This window comes from Lithobates pipiens, unplaced genomic scaffold (genome assembly GCF_037356315.1).
Source record: "Lithobates pipiens isolate NorthernLeopardFrog02 unplaced genomic scaffold, aLitPip1_a1.2 Scaffold_27, whole genome shotgun sequence".
In the NCBI taxonomy this organism is placed as follows: Eukaryota; Metazoa; Chordata; class Amphibia; order Anura; family Ranidae; genus Lithobates; species Lithobates pipiens.
This window is the reverse complement of record NW_027507788.1, coordinates 209,216,526-209,243,138: the sequence shown is the minus strand read 5'-3', so window position 1 is coordinate 209,243,138 and position 26,613 is coordinate 209,216,526. Positions and strand designations below refer to the sequence as shown.

The window sequence follows — 26,613 nt, the reverse complement described above, 5'->3', positions numbered from 1 at the left end:
ATTCACATTAGAATTGAAAATATATGTGGAAACCGCAGTGCCTACGCCAAGCCTTCTCCACATACTGCAGTCCTACCTTCCTACATTTTTGAGTCTCCAAGTTGAAGTAAACACAGCAGCAGATAAATTCAGGGCAGGTTTGCCTGGAGGGAGCCCACTTCTCCTTGAAAGCACAAGGACACCATTGGACACCGAGCAAGAGCAAAACGGCAGCTGAAAGCGTCCAATGTGTCCCCACACCAAATTGGCGACTAAGCTATACAAAAATATGGCCACCGCCCCAATTTATAACTAGCCTTTGCAGTAAGGTGCACATGGAATGGCAATGCACATCATAAACTTTTCTCAGCACCCTTATCAGCTAGCATGCCAACAAACCAAATTGACCTTGTTGGCACAGTTGATCTTTACATTTTATTTTTTATTTTTTTTTACATGGCTGCTCATGGCCTTACACCACCCAGATGGCGGATTTCAGCAGCAGGTACAAACAGGCATTTATGTTCAGCTATGGAAAAGAATCCTGCACAAATCACTGAAACTTTACAGATCTTCGCATGTAATAAACAAGGAATGATTACCTGCAGCTGGTGACAAATGAGCAACTCTGTACGCAGGCCATTTTAGAGGAGTTAAAGGATATGTAAACTTGCTTGCTTAAAAACAAAAAGTTATACTTACCTCCTCCATGCAGTTGGTTTTGCACATCCGCTTGGAAGAAAATCACCTGGCTTTTAGGAAAAAACTCAAGACCTTCCTCTTTTATCAGATGATCAAAGCTCGCCACAGCGCCTAGAGGCGATTCAGTTTGCATTGTGCACTATACAAGTAATTCATTCATTCATTCATTCATAGTGGCCCCCGAGCCTCCTCTTCCTGGCTCCTCCTGTTCTCGAGTGCCCTGTCGGAGAAGCGCTCTCTATCCCGTGGCACCCGTGCAGGCACGCTCCCGAGTCCTACTGCTTGTCCATTGGCAGTGTTGTGGAAAATTTGATTGTATAACATTTTATTCTAGGATGTGTGTTTTATAGATTGTAATCTGTCTCCCTGTGTCCGGTTTGATCGAGGAGCGCTCTAGCAGAGCGCACTTGGGTCAAATCGAGACCAGTGGTGAAAAGTCAGTATGAAAACCTTCTCATCGGTTTTGAGACGTGTTCTCTGTGTCTATGGATGTTTGTTGGTTTGTAGGTACCAAGCGCAATGCGCTGGGCTTCTTGCCTTCAAATGAATATGGGCATTAGAGAAGCGAAGTCTACATAACGAGATAGACATATTATTTTATCTCTGTGTGGCTACGTTATCCTTTTTGGATACATATCTGCCTTAATAAGAGGACATTGGTATCGGCCTTGTTAATATACTAGTACCGTATGTTGACAACACCAGTAGCAATGTCCCCGCAGATTGTCTCAAGCTTTTAAGAATCATAATGAGCTCACCCCATACTGTTTACTTTGAAAGCACTATGGTCTGTGTGCCATACTGACTAAAAGGGGGCGTGTGCATTTCCTCTTGTGAATGCCCTCCCCTTTAATGTATGTCATTTCCTGTGATGTCATTTTCTGTACTAAGGAAGTGCCTGCCTGTTGGGGGCAGGACTTCCTGTTTGTCATTCTTTGGGAGATAATAAAAGGCGATGTTGAGCCCCCAGGGGGGGGGCAGAAGCATGGAACTGAGAACGTAGAAGGATGGTTGAGTCTGTTCATTGGGATGAATGTGTTGGAAGGTAAGCTAAAGCATTATATCATTAAGACGGAAATGGGTGCTTATTGGAAGCACAGCAGTAGATGGGGCTGTGTGGATAGCATACAGCCAAATTTCTACAACAGCAGACAGCAGGACTCGGCTCCCGCATCATTGGATTTGATTGACGGCAGCGGGAGCCAATAGCTATCAGTCTATCCAATCGGGGACCGAGACGCTGGCCGGAGCGGGTGTGCTCGTCCCCAGCACAGAAACGATCGGCCTCAGGTAAGTAAAAGTGGGGGGCTGATGCACTACAAGAGGTTTTTCACCTCAATGCATAGAATGCATTGAGGTGAAAAATCGCAAGGGTTTACAAACCCTTTTTTTTTTTTAAGCTTCCTGTGCTTATAATGCATATAATATAAATATATATATATATATATATATATATATATAATATTATGTATAATGGTGCAGGAGTGGCGTGCGCCATATTAACACAACCGATAGACCTGTTTCAGGTCTATTTGTTCCAACTGCATCAGTTTCTTATTTAGAGTGTAAAGCCCCGTACGCATGAGCTGTACGGGTCCTTGTATGAGAGAAGCCAAACACGGCTGTCTTTTGTCAAACAAGCTTGCAGGAAAACCCAGCATCTGATCAGTGCACTCAGCCAATGACTGCGAGCGCTAACTGGTGTCTTTTGGCAGGGGGCTGTCCCCCTTTCAGAACACAATAACTCATCGGGGAGATTGCTGTACTAAAATCACATCATTAGTACAGCAACTTCCTCCAGGGCTCCTTAGTTTGTTTGTTTTTTCTGTCCAGCCATGTGTACCAGGGTTTATAGAAACTAGCGCAGGTCTGCGCTTGATTAACAAAGGGAATATGGCAATTTTCCATATAGAAAACAGGCACGATTCCCACCTGGTGCGACCTTGTTTTATGAGATGTGAGCTGTTGTCAGACAGCTGATGTCCCTCTCTCTCTGCCCGTGCAGTGATTACACTACAGGAGCAGATCCCGCAGGATTAGCAACCCTCCCACTCTGAGCAGAGCAGGGGGTAGGGATGGCAGAAATCTCTGTGCTGTGTTGATCAGACACGGCAGAACAGACAACTGTGCTCCTAATTAGCAGGGGCTCTGCTCCATTTTTTTTTATGCTTAGAACAGTGAGGCAAGCACTCTAATTTCTCCCTTTTGTGTCCAGGGCTGCTCATCTATCCATAACTGCAGGTAATCACTCTGTGTATGTATAGACGTATGTATGTGTGTGTGTGTGTGTGTGTGTGTAATATATGTGTATGCAGGGCTTTTTTTCTCAGAGAATACTTGCAGGAACTCCCCCTTTCTGAGTCACCCTTTTCTCCGCCTCTACCCACCTCTGAGCACCCTCTACCTACCTCCCATTACTGCCCTTTTAGAGGATACAGAACCAAGTATCATTTTGTGGTGATAAGTAATTTGTATGGGATTTGTTAAAGCGGTTCTTCACCCTAAAGGGGAAGTTCCGCTAGTATTATCCCTCCCCCCCTCCGGTGCCACAATCGGCACCTTTCGGGGGGGAGGGGGGTGCAGTTACCTGGATAATCCAGGTAACTGCACCCACTTCCGGCCAGACCGCCGCATGGCTCCGCCCACCGCCGCATGGCTCCGCCCCCCCCCCCCGTTGTGTTCTGGGAAACACACAGTTCCCAGAGACACAGCGGGGAACCAGCGCAGCGCGACTCGCGCATGCGCAGTAGGGAACCGGGCAGTGAAGCCCTCTTGCTTCACTTCCCGATTCCCTGACAGAGGATGGCGGCGGTGGCTGCAGCGAGACGAGCGATCGCTCGTCATCTGCCGCCGACATCGCTGGAACCTGGGACAGGTAAGTGTGATATTATTAAAAGTCAGCAGCTGCAATATTAGTAGCTGCTGGCTTTTAATATTTTTTTTTTTTGTGCAGCTCCTCTTTAATGATAACAAGAAAAGCAGTAAAATAAAAACCCCTGTAACCAGTAACAATAAAGCCTCCTCTAGCAACAATAGATCCCAACATTAACAATGGGCCACCCGAAACAAAATCCCCCGGCAGCAACAGAGATCCTCACAGCCACCATCAATAGACCCCTCCAACAGTAGATCTCTCCCAGCCATAACTGACCCCTCAGCGATATAAGACCCACCCCCAGCAACAATAGTTCCCCCACCAGTAAGAATAGACCCCCTTGCAAAAATAGATCCCCTCCAGGTAGAATAGATCCCTCAGCAGCTAGCAACAGTGGAATGGAAACCCTGCAGCGCACCCCTTACCATTACATATAGTCAGTGCTGGAGGTGCCGGAACTGCGTTCCCGCTGAAAAAAAGCCCCGTGTGTGTGTATATATATATATATATATATATATATATATATTAGAGAGAGAGAGATATATATCTATCTCTATGTATGTGTGTGTATATGTATGTGTGTGTGTATATATATATATATATATACATACATACATATATATACATACATACACACACTGATTGGCCACATCTGAGCGTAAATACCTGGCCGTACCCAGCACAGAAATACACTGCTCTGGGTGGTGAACGACCATGTGAATGAGCCCTATAGATACTTTTACTATACTTTACATTTTTGGGTATGCTATATATTTTTATTTATTTTATTTTTATATCAGGTATTTGTATAGCGCCGTCTATTTACGCAGTGCTTTACATTTACGTTGTACATTCACATCAGTCCCTGCCCTTAAGGAGCTTACACTGCAAGGTCCCTAACTCGCATTCATACATGCACATACTAGGTGACAATTTAGGTAGGATTTAATTAACCTACCAGCATGTCTTTTGGAGTGTGGGAGGAAACTGGAGTACCCGGAGGAAACCCGCGTGGCACAGGGAGAACATGCAAACTCCTGGCAGGTAGTGATATTTAGATCTGTATGGTGAATGTGAGGAGTATGTACTACCTGTAGTATTTTTTTTTTTTTCTCTTTATAAGTTGTAAGATTAGGACAACAGGTAGGGTTGATAGAGCAGGAATAAGGAAACATGTATACGTAGATAACCAGTGCAGCATTACAGAATCATTCTTCTTGAAATGCTAATAGTATACAGTCTAATAATCTATATTAATTTTGTTTTGTTCACAGTCACTTCCAGCTCCGCCTCTTCTCGCTGGTGGTCTTCCTCAGTAACCGGCTTTTTCACAAGACCGTCTACCTGCAGTCCACACTCAGCACCTCCACCAGCCCACACCCATCACCTGCCAAACACAAGGCCTCATTAGGGCATTAATTCAAGTTGGGGGGGGGGGGGAGAGGAGTCCGTCCCCTGCTGCCATGTTTTTAACTCTGACTGACGGGTGTTGTGCCACGTTGGTTAATCTTGTGTTTTTTTTTTTTGTTGTTTTTTTCTTCCTTGTTGCTGAGCCCTTTAGTCCTGGAGCCGTTGTATTTTTCAAAAACTCATGCGTGTGTGAGTGTGTCGTACTTGTGCATCAAACGCTGGCATTGGCCCTGGATTGCCCACTTTTTACACTTTGTAGTTTGAAAACCTTCCCCAACGTTGGCAAATAAACCTTCTAGCAATTTTTTTTTTTTTTTTTAGAAAACGCACAGCGCCATTTATGGATGTCGGCGCATAGTTATGTTTTCCTGTTTGATGATAGCACATGAAAATATTTGAAAGACTGAAGGAATCGTCCAGCTACAGGCAAAGATTTATTGGGATTCCCTGTTAATAAGTTTCACATCTGTGCAAACTTTTTTGTCTCTGTGCCAGGTTTGGAAGTCTTTCGTAGCAGGCGTGAAATACAGTTTATTTCATAGGTTTCCAGTAGTTACAGAGCACTGGGGCTTCAGCACTCAGGGAAAGGAGGGGTTAATTACCTAATTACAATATTTTTTTTTTAAATACCTTCATGTTAATTATTTGTGTGTAATTGAGCTATGGACAAAACAGATCTTTGTCTGACTGACCATTTTTGTGATTTTAAAAAGCAGCAAATGAACAATTTCTATGTGACTGGTGTCTTCTGCGTGTGATATTTGGAGGTATTCTAATAGATGGCGTCTTTTCAACATGTTTTGCAGTATTTCCTAATTGATCGTTTTAACTCCTTGGTTCACAGCGCTCTATATAATCTGCCCGGATTTTTATTAATAGAGAGTTATATGAAAGAATTTATCAAGTTCAAAGTAGGGATGAGCTGCGGGGGGGGGTGTTCGCACACTCCAGGGTGGCGTCTGTAATGCCTGGTGTAACACAAAAGGCATGAAGAAATAAATAAAAACACCCTTGGGAATAAGAAAGGGGTCCATTTTGTTTTCTGCAGAATGTACTGGAGGCAGGCCTGGGTTGTGGGAGGTACTTGTAAAGCTGAACTCCATGCAAAAACGAATATTGTCCAAATACAAGAGCCATGTGTCTTCTTACTTCAATCGTTGTGTCCTTTGTGTATTTCTTTCAGATCGGTGCCGTAATCAGGTGTAGGCGCTTCTTATAATAAAGACCAGTCATTGCTGCTCCCTTTCCTTTTGCAGGGTGACTGGTCTAGTCTCCATCCACCCCCCCCCCCCCCTTTAGTTTTCTGCTGGGTCTCTACTCTGTGCACAAGCTATGTACAGCACAGTGATGATTTTAACGCTACATTTACAAGGTATTTACTGGGTTTGCAAAGGCATTGTGTGCCTGTAAAGTGGATTTATATGCGTTGATGCTATTGAGGAATATATTAAAAGTACCATATTTATCAGCGTATAACACGCACCCCAATTTAAAGTTTTTTTAAATAAACCACTTTGAAGCAAAATAATGATCAGTGAGCATCTGGGCAGACTGATCTGTGCCCATCTGCAGCATTGGTCCTCACTGCAGCCTGATCTGTGCCCATCTGCGGCATTGCTCCTCACTGAAGCCTGATCTGTGCCCATCTGCGGCATTGCTCCTCACTGCAGCCTGATTAGTGCCCACCTGTAGCATTGCTCCTCACTGCAGCCTGATTAGTGCCTACCTGTAGCATTGCTCCTCACTGCAGCCTGATTAGTGCCCATCTACAGCGTTGCTCTCACTGCAGCCTGATCAGTGCCCATCTGCAGCATTGCTCCTCACTGCAGCCTGATCAGTGCCCATCTGCAGCGTTGCTCCTCACTGCAGCCTGATTAGTGCCCATCTGCAGCGTTGCTCCTCACTGTGCCCATCTGCAGCCTGATCTGTGCCCAGCTGCAGCATTGCTCCTCACTGCAGCCTGATCGGTGCCCATATGCAGCCATGCAAAAATATATGCTGCCACTGAGGGAAAGGAGGGGACGAGCACTGCCAAAATAGATCCGGATCTCCTGTGTACTCGGCGTCACGCCCAGTCCCGCCCCTTAGCACGGATCCTATGATGGACAACGCAGATTCAATGCTGGGACGTCAATGCTAGGAGATGTCCAGGGGGCGGGACTGAGCGTAACTGAGAGCTGAGCCGAGTAAACGGGAAATCCGGCTCCATTTGGACAGCGCTCATACCCTCCTTCCCCTCGGCGGCAGCCTATATCGGCATATAACATGCACACCACTATTCCCCCTATTTTAAGGGGGGAAAAGTGAGTGTGTTATACGCTGATAAATATGGTACGTTTTTTTTAGCCTCAGCTACATCCAGTATACAGCACTGTGTCCTGTCAGTAGGATGGAGACTTCCCATCCCACACCTGTAACAAAACTGAGTCGGTGCCCTGTACCTGGTCTGAGGCTGATTTGAAGAGATGGCTTTCGTTGTGGCCAAGTGCCAAGCACCCCTGAAGTTGAGAGCGGGGAGTGCTATGCTCAAAGAAGCATGGGTGCTGTTTAGTTAGATCTGCTCGGAAGCTGCTTGCAGCAAAACAGAACTGAATAGCTGTCAGTTGGTCTGCTGCGGACAGGTGGCATGACTTCTGTTGCCCCTGGAGATGTAGCAGGACTAAGGCAATGACCAGAGGCAAGGTGGCACCCGAGGAAGAAGTTGGATCAGGCTGGCAGGATCGGACTGAAGAAGTGTAGTCGGGATGGTAGCCAGTCATACATAGGAAGGCAAGCCAGGGAGTAGACAGGAGCCTGGTCAAGAACAGAGCCAAGGTCATTCACAGGGATCGAGTGGAGCAAGCAGAAGAGTAGTCTAGAGCAAGACTGAGTCATGCATGGTAGAACAAGTGAAGCAAAGTCATTAGAGCAAGCCGAGGTCAAAACCAGGGATCGGGCAGCAGGGAAGTCCAGAGGCAAGCTGGTTCGGTAACAGGTAATCCAAGGAATACAGGAAACACAGCAGCAAGGAGTACTGGTAGCTGAAGATCACCTTCAGAGCAGCCACTGTCCTCATATAGGGAGTTCAGCGTCAATTCTGGCAGATGTGCGTGAATTCAGCCTGACTCAATTTTGTTCCTGGTGTGGAATGGGAAGTCTGTATCCCACTGCCAGAACACAGCGCTGTATGTAGCCGAGGCTACGTACAGTTCCTACAGCACTGAGAACTGCTAAATGTCTCAATAAAGTAAATAGTTTAATTTGGACCAGCTTGCTCCAAATTGACTATTTAAACTTCTCTAAAAGCTGGAGATTTGCTTTATAGTCTTACCTTTTTGTGATCTCCATACATCAAACGATAATTCTCCCACTCTACAAGACTCTGGTCCGGCCGCACCTGGAGTATGCCGTCCAGTTCTGGGCACCAGTCCTCAGGAAGGATGTACTGGAAATGGAGCGAGTACAAAGAAGGGCAACAAAACTAATAAAGGGTCTGGAGGATATTAGTTATGAGGAAAGGTTGCGAGTACTGAACTTATTCTCTCGGGAGAAGAGACGCTTGAGAGGGGATTTGATTTAAATTTACAAATACTGTACTGGTGACCCCACAATAGGGATAAAACTTTGTCACGGAAGGGAGTTTAACAAGACTCATGACCACTCATTAAAATGAGAAGAAAAGAGGTTTAACCTTAAACTACGTAGAGAGTTCTTTACGGTCGGAGATTCCAACGGAATGTGTCCTATCGGACTGTGTGTGGTATGCATTGGACTGTTTCCGTCGGAATATCCGTCGGACCCAATTTTCCAACTTGTTGGAAATATTTTCCGACAAACTGGTCCGATCGGACATACTCCGATCATGTGTAGAGAATTTTGATCGGACAAAGTGCCACGCATGCTCAGATCAAATTCCTACACCAAAGCTATTGGCTACTAGCCTGAACGTAGTCCCGTTGTAACGAAATAACGTAATCGCGTCGTATTTTCCGACAACTTTGTCCGACCGTGTGTATGCAACAGTTTCGGACAAAATCCGACGGATTTGGTTGTCGGAATCTCCGACCGTGTGTACAAACAGTAAGAGCGGCAAGGATGTGGAATTACCTTCCACAGGTGGTGGTCTCAGTGAGGGTCATCGATAGTTTTAAGAAAGTATTAGATAAGCACCTGAACGACCGCAACATACAGGGATATACAATGTAATACTGACATATAATCACACACTTAGGTTGGCCTTGATGGACCTGTGTCTTTTTTCAACCTCACCTACTATGTAACTATGTATCTCTTGATAGATTCAAGGGAGAAATTAGTGTAGACACCACAACTAAGGACTGGTAATCTAAAATCTATTGGGTTTAGATACTGTATGCGTTCAAAAGAGCAAGTGACATCTTCATGCCTCTGTACTATACACATCACCCTGTACATGGTACACAAGGGGTAGAGCCCACTCAGATTTTTCTGGCACTTTGGGGATAGAGGGTTGGGTTAAAAAAAAAAAAAACCTTGTCTGCATATATCCCAGTGAGGTGGATATCAGAAGAGTTTCCTCTGTCCTGGTTCCGGGATTGTGTGAGCCCAGTGTGTTTGTGACGGCGCTCTGCTTGGAGGAGTATGAAGATTCCTACACCCAAATTACAGCCTCCTACCCATATAAGGCTTTCGGAATGTACAGCCCCCCCATACTGAGCATGGATGGAACATGAGGCTAGATATACCTCAGCACATTATACTGACAACACTGAAGCTGGCACCTGTCACTATGTGTTGTATATTTCAAAAGTTAAGGAGAACCTGTTCAGTTCTGTCTTAAAGGGAACCAGTACTGAGAAAAATAGAGGTGGCCTTTGCTGACCTTTCAATTTTCTGGCTATCTCCTGGCTTGCTGAAACACTGAGAACACAGACTTGGTTTTGGTATATAGAGTAGCCTTTCTCAACCCCCCCCCCCCCTTTTTTTTTTTTTTAACCTAGAGGAACCCTTAAAATTTTCAGGTTTTGGGGAGCTCTTACCAAAACTAACTCATTGGGGGTCAATAGAAAAAAATGCCCCTTGTTGTTGGTCAATAGAAGGTTTTGGTAACCACCTTCAGTGGTGGTCAGAATGCCACCCTTACAGGCGGCTAAAAAGATCATTGGTGTCATGCTGCTGGCTCTACAAAATGGTATTGACCCTGGAACTATGCAGGCGCCATTAGGAGGTCAAACCGCAAAAGCTCCAGCAACCCCTATCAATGGCTGGAGGAACCCTGCTTGAGAATGACTCTTTCTGCAGACTTTTTCTAGGTCTATGAGCCCTGAAGTAAGAGGTGGTTGTGTGACACCCAGACAATTGTCATTTTCTAAAGTTGGTCAGAGACAGGAACATCCATATCTTTTTTTTTTTTACTGTGGAGTTTTACAGCAAGCAGCATGCAATGGTGTGACCACAAATGGAGATGAACACCGCCAACCACTAGAAAATTCCAGTTTCTACACATCTTGGTGCTTGGGCTGCCTCAGTCCTCTAAGATGTAAGGAAGAAAATTGCCTCAATGGAGATAAATACATTTAGATACGGGCGGGTACCATCATCCTTAATTAACAATGATATAAAGAAGGGTTGTCTGGAGCTACTCCAATAAATGCCCCAAGACAAAAATGGGAATGGACTATATCGGAACCCAGGCATGAAAAAATTGAATATACAAAAATTACATTTTATTTTACATAGACAGTTTTTACATATAGGTACAAAAAGTGATTTAACCATTTGCCGCCCGATGAAAGCGGCAAAGTGGTTTCAAAATCCTGACCGGGCGTCATATGACGTCCTCAGGATTTTGAGCCGCTGCGTGCCCCCGGGGCAGCACATCGTGGCAATCGTTGTTGCGGGGTGTCAGTCCGCAACTGCGATCTCGGTAAAGAGTCTCAGACGGAGACTCTTTACCACGTGATCAGCCGTGTCCAATCACGGCTGATCACAGTGTAAATAGGAAGAGCCGGTGATCGGCTTTTCCTCACTCGTGTCTGTCAGACACGAGTAGAGGAGAGCTGATTGGCTGCTCCTCTGACGGGGGTCTGTACTGATCGATTATCAGCGCAGCCCCCCCCCCCCCAGGATGCCCACACTGGACCACCAGGGAAGCCACCAGACCACCAGGGATGCCAGTCAGTGCCCACAATGGATGGCAATCGGTGCCCACAATGGGCATCACTGGCATGCATTATTTGGCACTGATTGGCATCCAGCAGTACAATATAATAAAATACAATGCCGCCTATCGGTGCCTATCCATGCCCATCTGTGCCGCCTATCCATGCAATCCGTGCCAGCTATCAGTGCCAATTTGTGCCGTCTATCAGTGCCCATCCGTGTCACCCATTAGTGCCACATATCAGTGCCCATCAATGCCATCATCAGTGCCACTTCATTGGTGTCACCTCATCAGTGCCCGTCAGTGCAGCCCCATCAGTGCCCACCAGTGAAGGAGAAAACTTACTTATTTACAACGTTTTTGAATAGAAACAAAAAAAACATAATTTTTTTTCCAAATTTTCGGTCTTTAGCAAAAAATAAAAACCGTAGAGGCGATCAAATACCACCAAAAGAAAGCTCTATTAGTGGGAAAAAAATGATAAAAATTTCATTTGGGTACAGTATAGCATGACCGCGCAATTGTTATTCAAAGTGCGACAGCGCTGAAAGCTCAAAATTGGCCTGGGCAGGAAGGTATTGAAGTGGTTAAAAACATTGTTGCATACAGAAGCAGAAAAAATAATTTTATACAGGCTTTACAAGGCAAGAACCCCACAGTGTAGTGGAGCTTCTGAAGATGTAGGTCCAATTTGGTTTCCTCAACATGTTTCGCAAATAAATTTGCTTCCTCAGGAGGAATTGGGCTAATACATCTAGAGAGAAATACAATTCTTTGTTGATATTGTCACAAGATATACAAATTGATATTTAGCAAGAAGAGGGAGGAAAGAAAGGGTAGACATTCTCATACAATGATTACAAGATACTTGGAGTAAGTTAATAAAGCTGAGTCTGGTTTACCGATCAAGACCCAGGCGGGGTCACTGGTGGCAATGTGTGAGGCACCCAAGGAATTGGGTAATCCCCCTGTGGCGGACACGGGGGACACTATATAGGGTGCAACTGCTGAAAAATATCATAGGCTTAGAAGTGGCCACAAAGGGAAATGAATACCGCCAACCACTATAAAATTCCAGTTTCTACACATCTTGGTGCTTGGGCTGCTTCAGTCCTCTAAGCCCCTGTACACGCGGTCGGAGATTTCGACAACCAAATCCGTCGGATTTTGTCCGTCGGATCTTGTCCGAAACTGTTGCATATACACGGTCGGACTAAGTTGTCGAAAAATCCGATCATTCAGAACGTGATGATGTAATTTCGTTACGATGGGACTACGTTCAGGCTAGTAGCCAATAGCTTTGATGTAGGAATTTGATCTGAGCATGCGTGGCACTTGGTCCGATCAAAATTCTCTACACATGGTCGGAGTATGTCCGATCGAACCAGTTGGTCGGAAAATATTTCCAACCAGTTGGAAAATTGGGTCCGACGGATATTCAGACGGAATCAGTCCGATGCATACCACACACAGTCGGATTATCCGACAACGCGGTCCGATAGGACACATTCCGACGGATTCTCCGACCGTGTGTACAAGGGCTTAGATGGAAGGGAGAAAGGCAATGTACCCTATACCTTTATCACATGAATAAAGTATATAGTAATTGAGCTTTAAAGCGGGATTTGCATGCAAAAAACAATGTCTGCTTTTTAGATGTGTCTCCTCCTTTCTTATCTTTTCCCTGCTTCTGCCCACAGTGACTAGGTGAAGGTGATCTTTTCCTCTGCCTTGGCAAGATCTCCGAGAATGTTAAGTAGTCCCAGCGCTGGGTCTGCATCCCTTTTTTTTTTTTTTTTTTTTTTTTTTTTTAAAGATGTGATTTCCCTTTTCGAAGCATCTCGCCAAAAATTATGCTTTTGTTGCAGGGGATGCCCAAAATCTGACAGGTATCTTTGTGCAGGGAACATCACTGAGCCAATCACACAAGCAGGAAATTACATTTCTAGGGGGAGTTCTGTATACAGAATGCCTCCAGGTTGCCATGTTGCATTTTACAGAAAAGTACAGCACTGCAGATTATTACCGTATATACTCGAGTATAGGCCGACCCGAATATAAGCCGAGGCCCCCAATTTACCCCCAAAAAAACTGGCAAACTTATTGACTCGTGTATAAGCCGAGGGTAAGACATGCCTGTCCATCCCTGTGTGTGTGTCCGTCCATCCCTGTGTGTCCGTCCATCCCTGTGTGTCCGTCCATCCCTGTGTGTCCGTCCATCCATCCCTGTGTGTGTGTGTCTCCATCCATCCATCCATCCCTGTGTGTGTGTGTGTGTGTGTGTGTGTGTGTGTGTGTGTGTGTGTGTGTGTGTGTGTGTCCAGCCTACCTGTGTCCTGAGCCTTTGTCCCGAGCCTCCGTCCCGTGCCGAGCCTCCTTGCCTCCGTGCCTCGCCGCCGTGCCTCGCCGCCATGCCTTGCCTCCGGTCCCGTCCCGTCCCGTCCCGTGCCGTGCCGTCCTGTGCCTTGCCTCCGTCCCGTGCCCTCTTCGTTCGTCGGCGGCCATTGTAAAATTCAAAAGCTGCGCCGCCGCCTTCGCCTGTGATAGGCGGAACACTGAATTTCCCAGCAGCCTGTGTTCCGCCTATCACAGACGTCGTATCATCCTCGTCCGTAGTACGAGGATGATACGAAGTCCGTGATAGGCGGAACACAGGCTGCTGGGAAATTCAGTGTTCCGCCTATCACAGGCGAAGGGGGAGCCGGAGGCGCGGCTTTTGAATCAGAATGGCCGCTGTCTGTCTGCTCGACACGCTGATCGAGCGGGCAGACAGCGATGACTCGAGTATAAGCCGAGGGGGGCACTTTCAGCCTCAAAAAAGAGGCTGAAAATCTCGGCTTATACTCGAGTATATACGGTATTTTTTTTAACGTTTATTCCAGCATTTTAGGAAGGGTGGGGTAGGGGCGTTATGCAATTCATTATTGGTTATTCTGAAGATAAAGTGATATTAAAGGCAAGGTTTTTATTTTATTTATTTTTTTTATTTTATTTTTTATAAATAACAAATATGTCCTACTTGCCTGCTCTGTGTAATGTTTTTCACAAAGCAGCCCCGATCCTCTTTTTCTAGGATCCCCGTGCTGGCGCTCCTGGCCCCCTCCTTCCTGCCAAGTTTCCCCAAGAGCAAACAACTTGCTGTGGGGGCACCCCAACAAGGCAGGCTTGCTCCTGAGCCTATGCTCTGCATGTCCATTCAGATACAGAGCCATTAGCTTGGGCCCGCCCCCTCTCTCTTCTCAATAGCTGTTATTGACAGCAGCGGGAGCCTCAGCCAATGAGGAGGGAGGGTCCCCTGAAAGCAGCTGCTCTCATGCACTTTGCTGGATCGCGATGGGGTTTAAGTAAATATTAGGGGGGCTCTTGGTAGGCCGCTGGTAGAGGCATTGGAGTCAGGGTTTTTTACGCGAGATACTCCTACACTTGGCTTGTTGTTAAAGGTGTGGGAAACAACTAAAGGAATACTGGGGTACAGGGGATTTACTAAATACTCTCCCCTATGGGCTAATAACAAGTTGGGCGAGATACAAAAAATAGGACAAATAAAGGAATGGGAAAGAAGAGGTATAAAGTTCATCCATCAGATTTATCAGAATGGCAATCTGAAATCTTTCCAGGAGTTAATGGACCAGTTTGCAATACCAAAAAAGTCTTTTTTTTAGATACTTGCAGGTTAGACATGCGTTGGAAAAAGAGTTTGGGGTGGAGGCAATAAACTGTTGTGAGATACCAGTAATCCAGGAAATATTGCGAGCGAAATCGGGGAAAGGGTTAATATCCAAAACTTATGCAAGTATATATGAGAAGACTCGGGTAAGAATACAGGAGCAATTATACAGAAAAAAATGGGAAATAGATGTGGGAAGTATCTCGGAAGACCAATGGGAAAGGATTCTCGAGTTGGCACCTTGGGTATCCCTCTCTTCATCTCAAAAGTTGTCTCATTTATTGTATAGAGCATATTACACTCCCAAGAGACTCTTCTTGTTCGGGCGAAGGCAGGATTCATCATGCCCCAGATGTGGAAGAATGGAGGGGGATATGATACATATGTTCTGGAGATGCCCCAAATTGCACCGCTATTGGAGGGAGGTAGTGGAAATAATAACTCAGGTATTCGAGACGGTAGTAGACTTGGAACCCCTGGGGTGTGTATTGGGATGGATAGATGGAGGTAGCGATCCCAAAGATACTAAACTAGCAAAATTAAGATGCCTTTTCCAGGCTAGGAAGCTCATAGCCCAGAAATGGCAGTCTTCCATACCCCCTAGCAGTGAAGAGTGGGTGCAGAATATGAATGGGGTAATCCTCAAGGAAAGGGTAGCATTTATAAGACAGGGAGGTATAAAAAAATTTGACCAGATCTGTAAGTTGTGGTGCGAGAAAATGAATAAGGGTATTTACACCTAAGTGAAAGGGTTGCTAGCTAGGGAAATAGTGCAAGGAGAATGTCTGTGTGAGTGGGTAGGAGGGATGAGGGAAGGGAATGAAAGGGTGTAAAAGGGTTTTATGGAATTTCTATTCAAGCTTTTGTTCAATTTTGTATGGAAATGTTATACGTTTTGTTTAAATTGAAAAGTAATTAATAAAGAGATAAAGTTAAAAAAAAAAAAAGAAACAAGTATTAGGGGGGCTGCTGCACGCAAATTTTTATTTTACTTTCATGCATAGAATGCCTTTACTACCACTTTAAATCTACTCTTGTATTGAACGACCCCCCACACTGCAAAGGGTAAATGCTCCTTTAATCTAGGGCTACAGGGAAAAGGCGTATTACCCGATCTCTCGGTCTGGTAGGTTCCAGTGCTGTTATCTTGTTTTCGAAGCTTCAGTCTGGCGGTGTTCCCTCTGCGTCATCATGTACAATACAGTGCCTGTACATCAGGGGTCTCAAACTTGTGGCCCTCCAGCTGTTGCAAAACTACAAGTCCCATGAGCCATTGCAAGGCTGACAATTAAAAGCATGACTCCATCAGGCAGAGGCATGATGGGACTTGTAGTTTTGCAACAGCTGGAGGGCCGCTAGTTTGAGACCCCTGCTGTACATGGAGGAGGCAAGCATGTGACTGTGAGTGTCATAGGGAGGCAGCAGCCCTGGACCAGTTGCATGCATCAAGGGAGCCTGCCAGAACCAACAATGAAGAATTACAAGGATGGGGACTGATGTGAATGTATAATAAAAAAAGTAAAGCACTGCATACATTGATGGCCCTATATAAGTACCTGTAATTAGTGATGGACGAACTTCCGACGGGACGTTTCGCGAACGCGGACCGCGAACGCGGCCGATAGTTCACGAACCGGAACGTTCGCGGCGGGCCCCATTGACTTCAATGGGAGGCGAACTTCGCAAATCTACAGGTCAAATTTGCAGCCACAAAATAATTAATAGCTGTGCAAACATAGTCCCACCACATGGCCAATGACATAACACATGTATGAGGTGAATCTGGGATCAACAACTACAAGCATTCTTTTTTTATATGGGAAATTGTTGTGACAATTCAGGACTGTGGAGCGCATGAAGGCAATGGAGGAGAGGGAAGGTCAGGGTAGGCAAAGAAGAGGGTGCAGGAGATGATCACCAGCAGCGTGACATACAGCAATGACACCTGCACCGTGATAGAGTCATCTGACAGCAGCACCGTGATAGAGAGCACTGACATCAGCAGCGTGACATAAAGCACTCACACCAGCACCGTAAAATACAGCACTGACAGCAGCACCGTGACAGAGAGCACTGACATCAGCACCGTGATATACAGCACTGACACCTGCACCGTAAGCAGCCCCAGGAGGAAGTCAGCATAGCACAGGGATGGTGGGAGCCCCTCATAATGAGCATAGCACAGGGATGGTGGGAGCCCCTCATAATAAGCAGCCCCAGGAGGATGTCAGCATAGCGCAGGGATGGTGGGAGCCCCTCATAATAAGCAGCCCCAGGAGGAAGTCAGCACAGCACAGGGATGGTGGGAGCCCCTCATAATGAGCATAGCACAGGGATGGTGGGAGCACCTCAAAATATGCACAGCAGAGGTACAGCCCCAGGAGGAAGTCAGCACAGCACAGGGATGGTGAGAGCCCCTCATAATATGCACAGCAGAGGTACAGCCCCAGGAGGATGTCAGCACAGCACAGGGATGGTGGGAGCCTCTCATAATAAGCAGCCCCAGTAGAAATATGACACCGCTCAACCTCTTCAAAGAGGAGGGTACGGGCATATAGTACGGTGTGCTTTTTTTGGACAAGGAAGTGAGCCAAATGAAGAAGGTCTCTGTGCTCGATTAAAAAAATTGTTTATAGACATATACATGGTCTACTGGTCACATGTGTTGAATTCATCCGAGATCCATGCCTCATTCATTTTTAGAAATGTGAGGTAGTTAACACTGTCGTGAGCTAGGCGAGTACGCTTATCGGTCACGATCCCCCCTGCTGCGCTGAACGTCCTTTCGGACAGGACACTGGATGAGGGGCAAACCAACAGTTCGATTGCAAATTGGGCAAGCTCTGGCCAGAGGTCAAGCTTGCCCACCCAGTAGTCCAGGGGTTCATCACTCCTCAGAGCGTCCACATCGGCCGTTAACCCGATGTAGTCGGACACCTGACGGTCTAGGCGTTCCCTGATGCTGGATCCGGATGACACCTGTCGATGGGTTGGCTGAAAGAATGATCTCAAATCCGAAGTCACCAACACATCTTCAAACCGGCCTCTTCTTGCAGGCGCTGTTGGATTGGTACCCGCAACTCCTTCTCTGGGAGTGGGAATTGCTCCTCTGCCAGCGCACGCAAAAGCAGAATGCAGCATTTCTTGAAGCAAGGCCTGGAAGGGCTGCATTCTGACAGCCCTCTGTGACGGCGGTAACATTTCCGTCATTTTGTGTTTGTACCGGGGGTCTAAGTACGTTGCCACCCAGTACTGGTCCTTGACCCTTATGCTTTTTATACGGGGGTCCCTATTAAAACACTGGAGCATGAAGGCCCCCATTTGCACTAAAGTGGAAGCGGTGTGGTGGCCTGGCTCCTGCTCATCATCCAGGATAATATCATCCTCTTCATTCTTCTCTCCCCATCCACGCACAACAGGGATCCCAGAAAGGTTTAAAGCATGCTCTTCTTGCTCCTCCTCATCCGCCCCGGCACCATCCTCCTCTGACTCCTCTTCAGACTCCTGTTGACTTGTCTCAGATAGAGTAGCCCCCCCTGGGAATTCATCCAGCATTGCGACTTCCTCATCTTCCCGCTCCTGCTCCTCCACAGCTTGATCAATGACACGACGCAATGCACGCTCCATAAAGAAGGCATAAGGTACCATGTCACTGATGGCGCCATGGCTGCGACTGACCAGTTTGGTGATCTCCTCAAATGGGTGCAGAAGTCTTCATGCGTCGCGCATGAGCAGCCACTGTCGCGGTGAAAAAAAACCCAGCTCCCCAGAACCGGTTCTGCCGCAGAGTTCATACAGGTAGACGTTAACTGCACGTTTCTGCTGGAGCAGCCTATCAAGCATATAGAAGGTTGAGTTCCATCGCGTCGGGCAATCGCAAATAAGACGTCTGACCGGCAGATTGTGTCGCCGCTGAATGTCAGCAAGGCGAGCCATGGCCGTGTAAGATCTTCTGAAATGGGCCGAGATTTTCCTTGCCTGCCGCAAGATGTCCTGGACCCCAGGGTATTTGACAAGGAATCGCTGCACGACCAAGTTTAAGACGTGTGCCATGCATGGCACGTGCGTGATTTTGCCCTGTTTCAATGCGCTAAGCAGATTGGCACCGTTGTCACACACCACTTTACCAACTGTCAAATTGAGCGGTGTTAGCCACTGATCTGCCTGTGAAGGCAAAGCTGAAAGGAGTGCCGGGCCAGTGTGGCTCTTGGCTTCCAGGCACAACAGACGCAGCACGGCATGGCAACGTCTCACCTGGCATCTCGAATAGGTTCTGGGGAGCTTGGGCGGCGCAGCGGAAGAGACGCTAGCAGCGGAAAAGGAGGAGTCAGCTGAGGAGGAGAGGGAGGAGGATGGAGTAGGAGGAGGAGGAGAAGAAGAGTCAGCCCTGCATGCAATCCGTGGCGGTAAAACCAAATCTACACGGGTGCCACGGGTTACATGCTTGACGGCCGTCAGAAGGTTCACCTAGTGGGCAGTAAAAGTGATATACCTTCCCTGCCCGTGTTTGCTAGACCACGTGTCTGTGATCAGATGTATCTTGGCACCGACACTGTGTGCCAGAGATACATTCACTTGCCGCTGAACATGGCCATATAGCTCTGGGATGCCCTTCTCTGAGAAATACTTCTTTCCTGGGACCTTCCATTGTGGTGTTCCAATGGCCACAAATTTGCGAAAGGCCTCCGAGTCCACCAGTTTATCTGGCAGTAGTTGGCGGGCTATCAGTTCTGACAAGCCAGCCGTCAACCGTTGGGCAAGAGGGTTATCCGGCGTCATCATTTTTTTTAGGCTCGAACATTAGGCCCACGGAAGCCTGCCTTTTTGCAGAAAAACGTGAGCTTGGCGTCATGGAAGGTGGAGTGGAGGACAATTGTGAGGAGAAGGAGAAGTAGAAGACGAGGCTGGACGGTGAGAGCCTGCAGTGTGGCTTTGTGTGTTCCGTTGCTCCCACTCGGCTCGGTGATGGCTGCTCATGTGCTTTCTTAAGGCGGTCGTCCCTAGGTGAGTGTTGGGCTTACCGTGGCTAATGGGTTGACTGCAAAGATCGCAGATGGCAACGCTATTGTCAGCAGCGGACACGTTAAAAAAAGCCCACACTGCGGAGCTATGTGCCGGTGTCCTGGGAGCGCCAGATGTGACCGTACATGGTCGATGACTCGCTCCTGATACATTTGCAGTCTGCTTTGTCCCTCCTGTGCAATGTAAGTTATTCCTGCTTCTCCTCCCTATCTGCTGGTCCATATCTCCCTCTGAACTCCCCTCCTCTTCCTCTCTTGTGGGCACCCACGTGACATCACTAGACACGTCATCATCAACGTCACCTTCCCCACCACTATAAGTAGAGATCTCGGAGTAGGCAGCAACACCGGGGACCAACCTCCTCCTTGGGCTGATCTGGGTACTATCGTCAGACTGCTGAGTAGCGGTTGTTGCTGCCTCCTCTTCCTGATCCAATACCAAGAGTGGCTGCGCATCAGAAATGTCTTGATATGGATCGGAAAATAATTCCTGTGACTCAAGCGGAAGGTATGTGGTGGTAGTGGTGGTGGTGTTGTTGGTGGTAGTGTCTTTGTGGGTGCACATAGCAGAGAGTGAAGAAGAGGGTGCAGATCGAGAGGATGAGGAGGGTGCAGAAGAGTAAGGCTGAGCGAGCCACTCAACCAAGTCTGGTGCGTCCTTTAAAGTTATTGAACGCACCTTCTGCAACTTCCCACTTTGGCTCAAGCCTGTTGCTCCTGCCCTACCCCTACCACCCCTGCGGAAGGGCCTGCCTCTTCCTCTGCCTGTCATTTTTTAAATGACCCTGTGACAAAACTCTCAGTCCCTATACCGATGAAGGACTGCTGCAGTATAGGGCAGCGGTCAGCAGTAGTGCACCTCAACCCTATGTATTGTGGACCAATACCAGTCCTTATAGAATGGCAGACTGTACCTCACTCAACCCTATGTACTGTTGTACCCTATACCTTACCAGTCCTTATAAGGACCTTTGTGGACCAAGTAGGTTGTGTGTGAGTGATTAGCAGACTGTACGTCAGTCCCTATACCGATGAAGGACTGCTGCAGTATAGGGCAGCGGTCAGCAGTAGTGCACCTCAACCCTATGTATTGTGGACCGATACCAGTGCTTATAGAATGGCAGACTGTACCTCACTCAACCCTATGTACTGTAGTACCCTATACCTTACCAGTCCTTATAAGGACCTTTGTGGACCAAGTAGGTTGTGTGTGAGTGATTAGCAGACTGTACATCAGTCCCTATACCGATGAAGGACTGCTGCAGTATAGGGCAGCGGTCAGCAGTAGTGCACCTCAACCCTATGTATTGTGGACCGATACCAGTTCTTATAGAATGGCAGACTGTACCTCACTCAACCCTATGTACTGTAGCACCCTAGACAGACCAAGTTACCAGTCCTTATAAGGACTTTTGTGGACCAAGTAGGTTGTGTGTGAGTGATTAGCAGACTGTACGTCAGTCCCTATACCGATGAAGGACTGCTGCAGTATAGGGCAGCGGTCAGCAGTAGTGCACCTCAACCCTATGTATTGTGGACCTCTACCAGTCCTTATAGAGTAGCAGACTGTACCTCACTCAACCCTATGTACTGTAGCACCCTAGACAGACCAAGTTACCAGTCCTTATAAGGAGCTTTGTGGAACAAGTGGGTTGTGAATGATTAGCAGACTGCAGCAGAAGGGCAGCAGTCAAGTATAATATTCTTTCTATATTTGGAAGAAAGAATATTATACGTGTACAAGCCTATTACCATACCACTGATACCAGTCCTGAAAAGAACCTTTGTGGAACTAATAGTAACAGCTACTGATTAAACTGACCCTCACTGCCTCACACACTGCTTCCTGCCTGTCCCTATATAAACTGACAAAACAGAGGCTACTGGAACAATAATTGAAATAGCACTTTTGTGGACCTGATAGTAACAGCTAATGACTAAACTGACTGTCCCTGTAGCACACACCGTCCTGTCCCTTTCTCTAAACTAACAAAAGACATTCAGGCTGCTGCAACAATCAGTAGCACAGCAAACCTATATACACCTAACACCTATACCAGTCCTGAAAATAACTTTTGTGTACCAAATAGCTAGCGATTTGGGTCACTGCAATCTCTCCCTGCTCCACACAGCAACCTCTCCCTATAGTGACAGAAGAAAGAATGTAAAATGGCCGCCGGATCGGGTGTATTTATAGGTTAGGGGGAATGTCCAAGTGTCCATGTGCTGTAATGTCTCATTTGGCTGTCCTGTACCCCATGATGGATGTGTCATCATAGGTCAAAGTTCTTTTACACAGTAAACACGGAAGTCCACCGGGCGAACGGCGCCAATAGTCCGCCGAACGGGTAGGGTTGCCACCTGTCCAGGATTCACCCGGACAGTTCGGGTTTGGAATCACGTGTCCGGGTTTCAGACTGCCTGAAACCTGGACACATTATTTAGACTGGACTATAGCTTCCCAGTAGGGTTGCTGGCTGCAGTTGTGTAAGCTGAGAGTGTGTTTTACACTCTTTCACACTGCCCAAAGCCACCACTAACATTTCCCCCCTCCCCCCCACATACAGACGGGCTTGATCTGCACTTCTTCCTCCCACTCCTACCCCTCTGTGTCTCCCCACACTCCAATCCCCGGCACTGTGGCTCAGGAAAGGAAAGTGCGGGCTGGAAATTTTAAGTCCAGCAGCCTCAGCTACATCTAGATGAGAGGTGCTGACTGCCAAGGGGTGAGTGAGCTCACCATCCATCCCTGCCGGTGACTGAAGTCTCCCTCCTTCTCTCTCTTGCCTCTGAGTGAGTACACTAAGGAAAATCAGGGTTCTCAGAGCACCCCTTATATCAGAGTTCCCCTTTACTCCAGAGGACACAGTGTTCCCCCTTACATAGGAGTCCTCACCGTACATCAGAGTTCCCAGAGCATCCCTTACATCAGAGTCTGCAGAGTCCCCCCTTACAGTGTAAGGGAACTCTGCAGATGCACATGTAAAAGGGGAACTCTGCAGATGCAGATGTAAAAGGGGAACTCTTGTGATTAACTTCATATGATTAGAAATGTTATTTAATTGCAAAATATATGTATAGTTTATACTATAAAAAAAAATTACTGTGCGCCGCTAAAGTGTTCGGGTTTGACTTGAAGAAAAGGTGGCAGCCCTACGAACGGGCGGACCGCGAACAGCCGAAATTCGCCGCGAAACTACCGCCGGGCGAACCGTTCGGCCATCACTACCTGTAATAAATAAATAAATCCCTGCAGACCATTTTACCCTCTGGGTGATCTATGTCCATTGCAAGGATTTTAACAACCTTTTTTTTCAAATTTGACCTTTTGTTATTCTGAAGCTATAGTTGCCTGTTTCACGCTGCAGATGGGACACAGAGAATCTAATATGGAAGTGATTTTATAATTATCAATCGGCTGCTGCACTTCCAGGATTCCAAGAAGGAAAGTGGCAGAGTCTGCATTTTTGGGATGTAATTTCCCTTTTCGAAAGCATCTCGCCAAAAATGATGCTTTTGTTGCAGGTGATGCCCAAAATCTGACTTGTATCTTCTTGCAGACTTCTGAGCCAATAACACAAGCAGGAAATTACATTTATAGGGGGCGTTCGGTATACCATCTGTATTGCATTTTACAGAAAAGTACAGCACTGCAGATTGAAAAGGAAAGGTTATTTTTTAATAACGATCAATTACAATAAGACTTGTGTAGCAATTTATTATACTTTTTTCCCCCATGAATGTGGAGGTTTTAACCCTTGCAGTACAGGGGAGACCCCAATGCAAAGGTAGATTTTGTCTAATGACTGAAATCCAGCCTTAAAGTGGAAGTAAACCCCCCTATTGTTTTCAGCTAAGGAAGCTGCCATCTTTGCCTCTGTTTAATCTTCAACTACCATGGTGCTGCGCATGTGATCACTTATGACACCAGCCATTGGATGGTTTGACGGTTTGGTTGCGAGCACAACCAATGGGAGTGTTCCATTTCGGCAAAATGAAAAGGAAATTAAACTCTTTTAAGGATGAGTTTAAGCAAACCTTGCATGGAGTGCAGCCGCCTTTTCAGCCCGTGGCTGCTACAATGGAACACTACAGTGCAGTGGCGGCCTGTGCACTGTGGGCGCATGGGCTCCGCCCCCCCATCCATGTGCCCGGCCCCTTTCTGGACGCCGAACGCATGGATTCCTATGGAGGGGGTGGATTCTTATGGAGTGGGCGGCACAGTGGTGTAGTGGTTGGCACTCTCACCTAGCAGTAAGAAGGGTCGCTGGTTCAAATTCCAACCACGGCACTACCTGCCTGGAGATTGCATGTTCTCCCTGTGCCCACGTGGGCTTCCTCCGGGCACTCCGGCTTCCCCCCACACTCCAAAGACATGCAGGTAGGTTACTTGGCTTCTGTCCAAAATTGACCCTAGTATATGAATGGGGACCTTGGATCGTGGGCTCCTTGAGGGTAGGGACCGATGTGAATGTGCAATGCACAGGGATAAAGACAATTGTAGACACTCACTCAGGTTGAACTGGATGGACTGGTGTCTTTATTCAACCTTACTAACTATGTAACTATGTATTTGAAGCACTTGATTAGAGCCAGAGGCTCCAATAGGCTTCAAAATAGGGTGGGCGCAGAGAGTGCACCCTGATCCCACCCAATTGTGTGACGATAGCAAATAAATTTTCGCTATTTTCACACTAACCTTCCTCCCTGCCAATCAGAAGGCAGGGCGGCAGACCTGTTTCCTGATTAGCCAAAGTGGCAAGCCACCCTATTGGATGCCTGGCGCTTAGGAAGAAGAGCGGAGAAGACACACTGGAGGAGCTGCTGCGGCAAGTCCCCTCTGCCAGAGCCGCGTGCGGGGGGGGGGGGTTTGATTCTGCCAGAGCCACACTGGCGAGAGGGTGTGGGGGTAGGGTGCTGCCAGAGCTGCAAGTGGGAGGGTCAGTGGGCACAAGTGGCTGCATTTGATGGGCACAATGGCTGCATTTGATGGGCACAATGGCTGCATTTGATGGGCACAGTGCATTTGATGGGCACAGTGGCTGCATTTGATGGGCACAGTGAGGCTGCAATTGACGGGGGGGGGGGGGTTTAGTAGTTTTCAGTTTGTTTGCGCCCCCCCCAAAGATTTTGAGCACCAGCTGCCACTGCTACAGCGGTAGGTGTAAATGGATATGTTGCTTCTTAATATTGTTATGGCAGGTGGCGCTCTCTGCAAAAAGACTACATTGAAATATCTGATACTTTATTATAAGAGAACAAAGTTTCTGACGCAGATTTATTCAGATATCTCTCTGAAACCTCAGCTTTGACCGCAGCCCTATATGTGGGACGTAGTAATGTACAGGGAGTATACAGCAATACTGTATGCTGCACAGAAAATATTGGGCAGTGTGAGCTGGATTATCACATGATGGGAATATTGGGACAGAATGATATTAAATGTCGCAGCCACATTGACTGCTATGGAAATTTCTATATGTGTGTGCGCTGTATTGTTCTCCATAGCAGATTGTGAGGGGGATGAGAGAACAAAAATCAAAAGGAGTAGGAGATTAAAAAAAAAAAAAAAGATACATTGTTTATGTGCTGGTATAATGATAGATGGATATCAATGATGATACTTGTGAACTATAAACAAAGGGGGAATTTCCTTCACCGAGAAGCGGAGGTGTTCTTTATCGTTGATGTGGATGTTAGAGCCATGGTGTTTGGGGCAACCCCAATTTTCTGCCTGATGATATAGGACATGCTCCATAGTAACGACCAGCAGTCATTAATAAGAGACCCGGAGGGCGCTCTCTAAGTGTAGTACATTACATATTTATTAGCGCCAAGGACAAATAGCAACTTGCATGAAAACTGTTAAACCTGGCTCATCAACATAGAGAGGGTCTCTGGTGAATAGCTTCAGCACAGCAGGGTACCTCCATTTAGGATGAACACACTGAGTGGTATTTATGATGACAAGAAACAATGGCAGTGTATCTAGGCTGGAAAGCCACGGTAAAATTGAGCATATTGATGGGGGAGCCTGTCCCAAAAATATTCAGCCTGGAGTGTCTTGAGGTATGGCCTATGGTTGGCTCAGATGGAGGAAGGGTCCCCATGGAACATAGAGTGGACCGGAAGTGACTTCATGGGACAGAGCTACGCGTTTCAAGGGCAGTCAAGCCTCTTTTTCAAGCTATTACACATCCCCCAGCAACGTGCTTGATGCCACCATGGACTCCCAGCATGGATACAATGCCAAGTTTTCTTCTCATTGTGAGGAGTCAGCATACCAAGACATTTTGGACAATTTCATGTTCTGGAAGGTGGCCCCTTCCTGTTCCAACAAGACTGCACACCACTGCCTGAGTTTGGGGTGGAAGAACTTGACTGACTTGCACAGAGTCCTGACCTCAACCCGATAGAACACCATTGGGATGAATTGGAGACTGCGAGCCAGATCTTCTCGTCCAACATCAGTGCCTGACCTCATGTTGGAAGGCAGCATGTGGTTGGTTTTTTTTTTGAAAAAAATACGAAAAATAACCTCTATTTTGGTATTTTTAAGGCAATAAAAAGATCAAATCTTAAATAAAATTAATTTATTGTAAACATCAAATAGAAAAACTCAATTGTGTTAATGCACATTACAAACATAGAAAATGTTTTTTTTCTGTTTTAATATCAGAAGAATGGTCAAACATTCCCATAGACACCCTCAATATTCAACCCTATGGACTAAGACTGGGATGTCAATAAAGTTCATTTAAAGGCAGGTGTCCCAATACTTTTGACAATATAGGTTTTTTTGTTTTTTGTTTTTTAATCAAGTCATTTTTTTATTGAT

At 46.8% G+C, this 26,613-nt stretch overlaps 1 protein-coding gene across 3 annotated transcripts in view; it reads left to right on the top strand.

Annotated features, from left to right (window-relative positions):
- EI24 (EI24 autophagy associated transmembrane protein) overlaps positions 1-6,120 on the top strand; it is a 56,032-nt gene extending 49,912 nt beyond the window's left edge. For all 3 annotated transcript variants that reach the window (XM_077458185.1, XM_077458187.1, XM_077458186.1), the window contains exon 11: positions 4,831-6,120. In XM_077458185.1, coding sequence (XP_077314311.1) covers positions 4,831-4,975 — 145 coding nt within the window. In that variant the 3' untranslated portion in view covers positions 4,976-6,120. The remainder of the gene's footprint in view (positions 1-4,830) is intronic.
- The last annotated feature ends 20,493 nt before the right edge of the window (positions 6,121-26,613 follow it).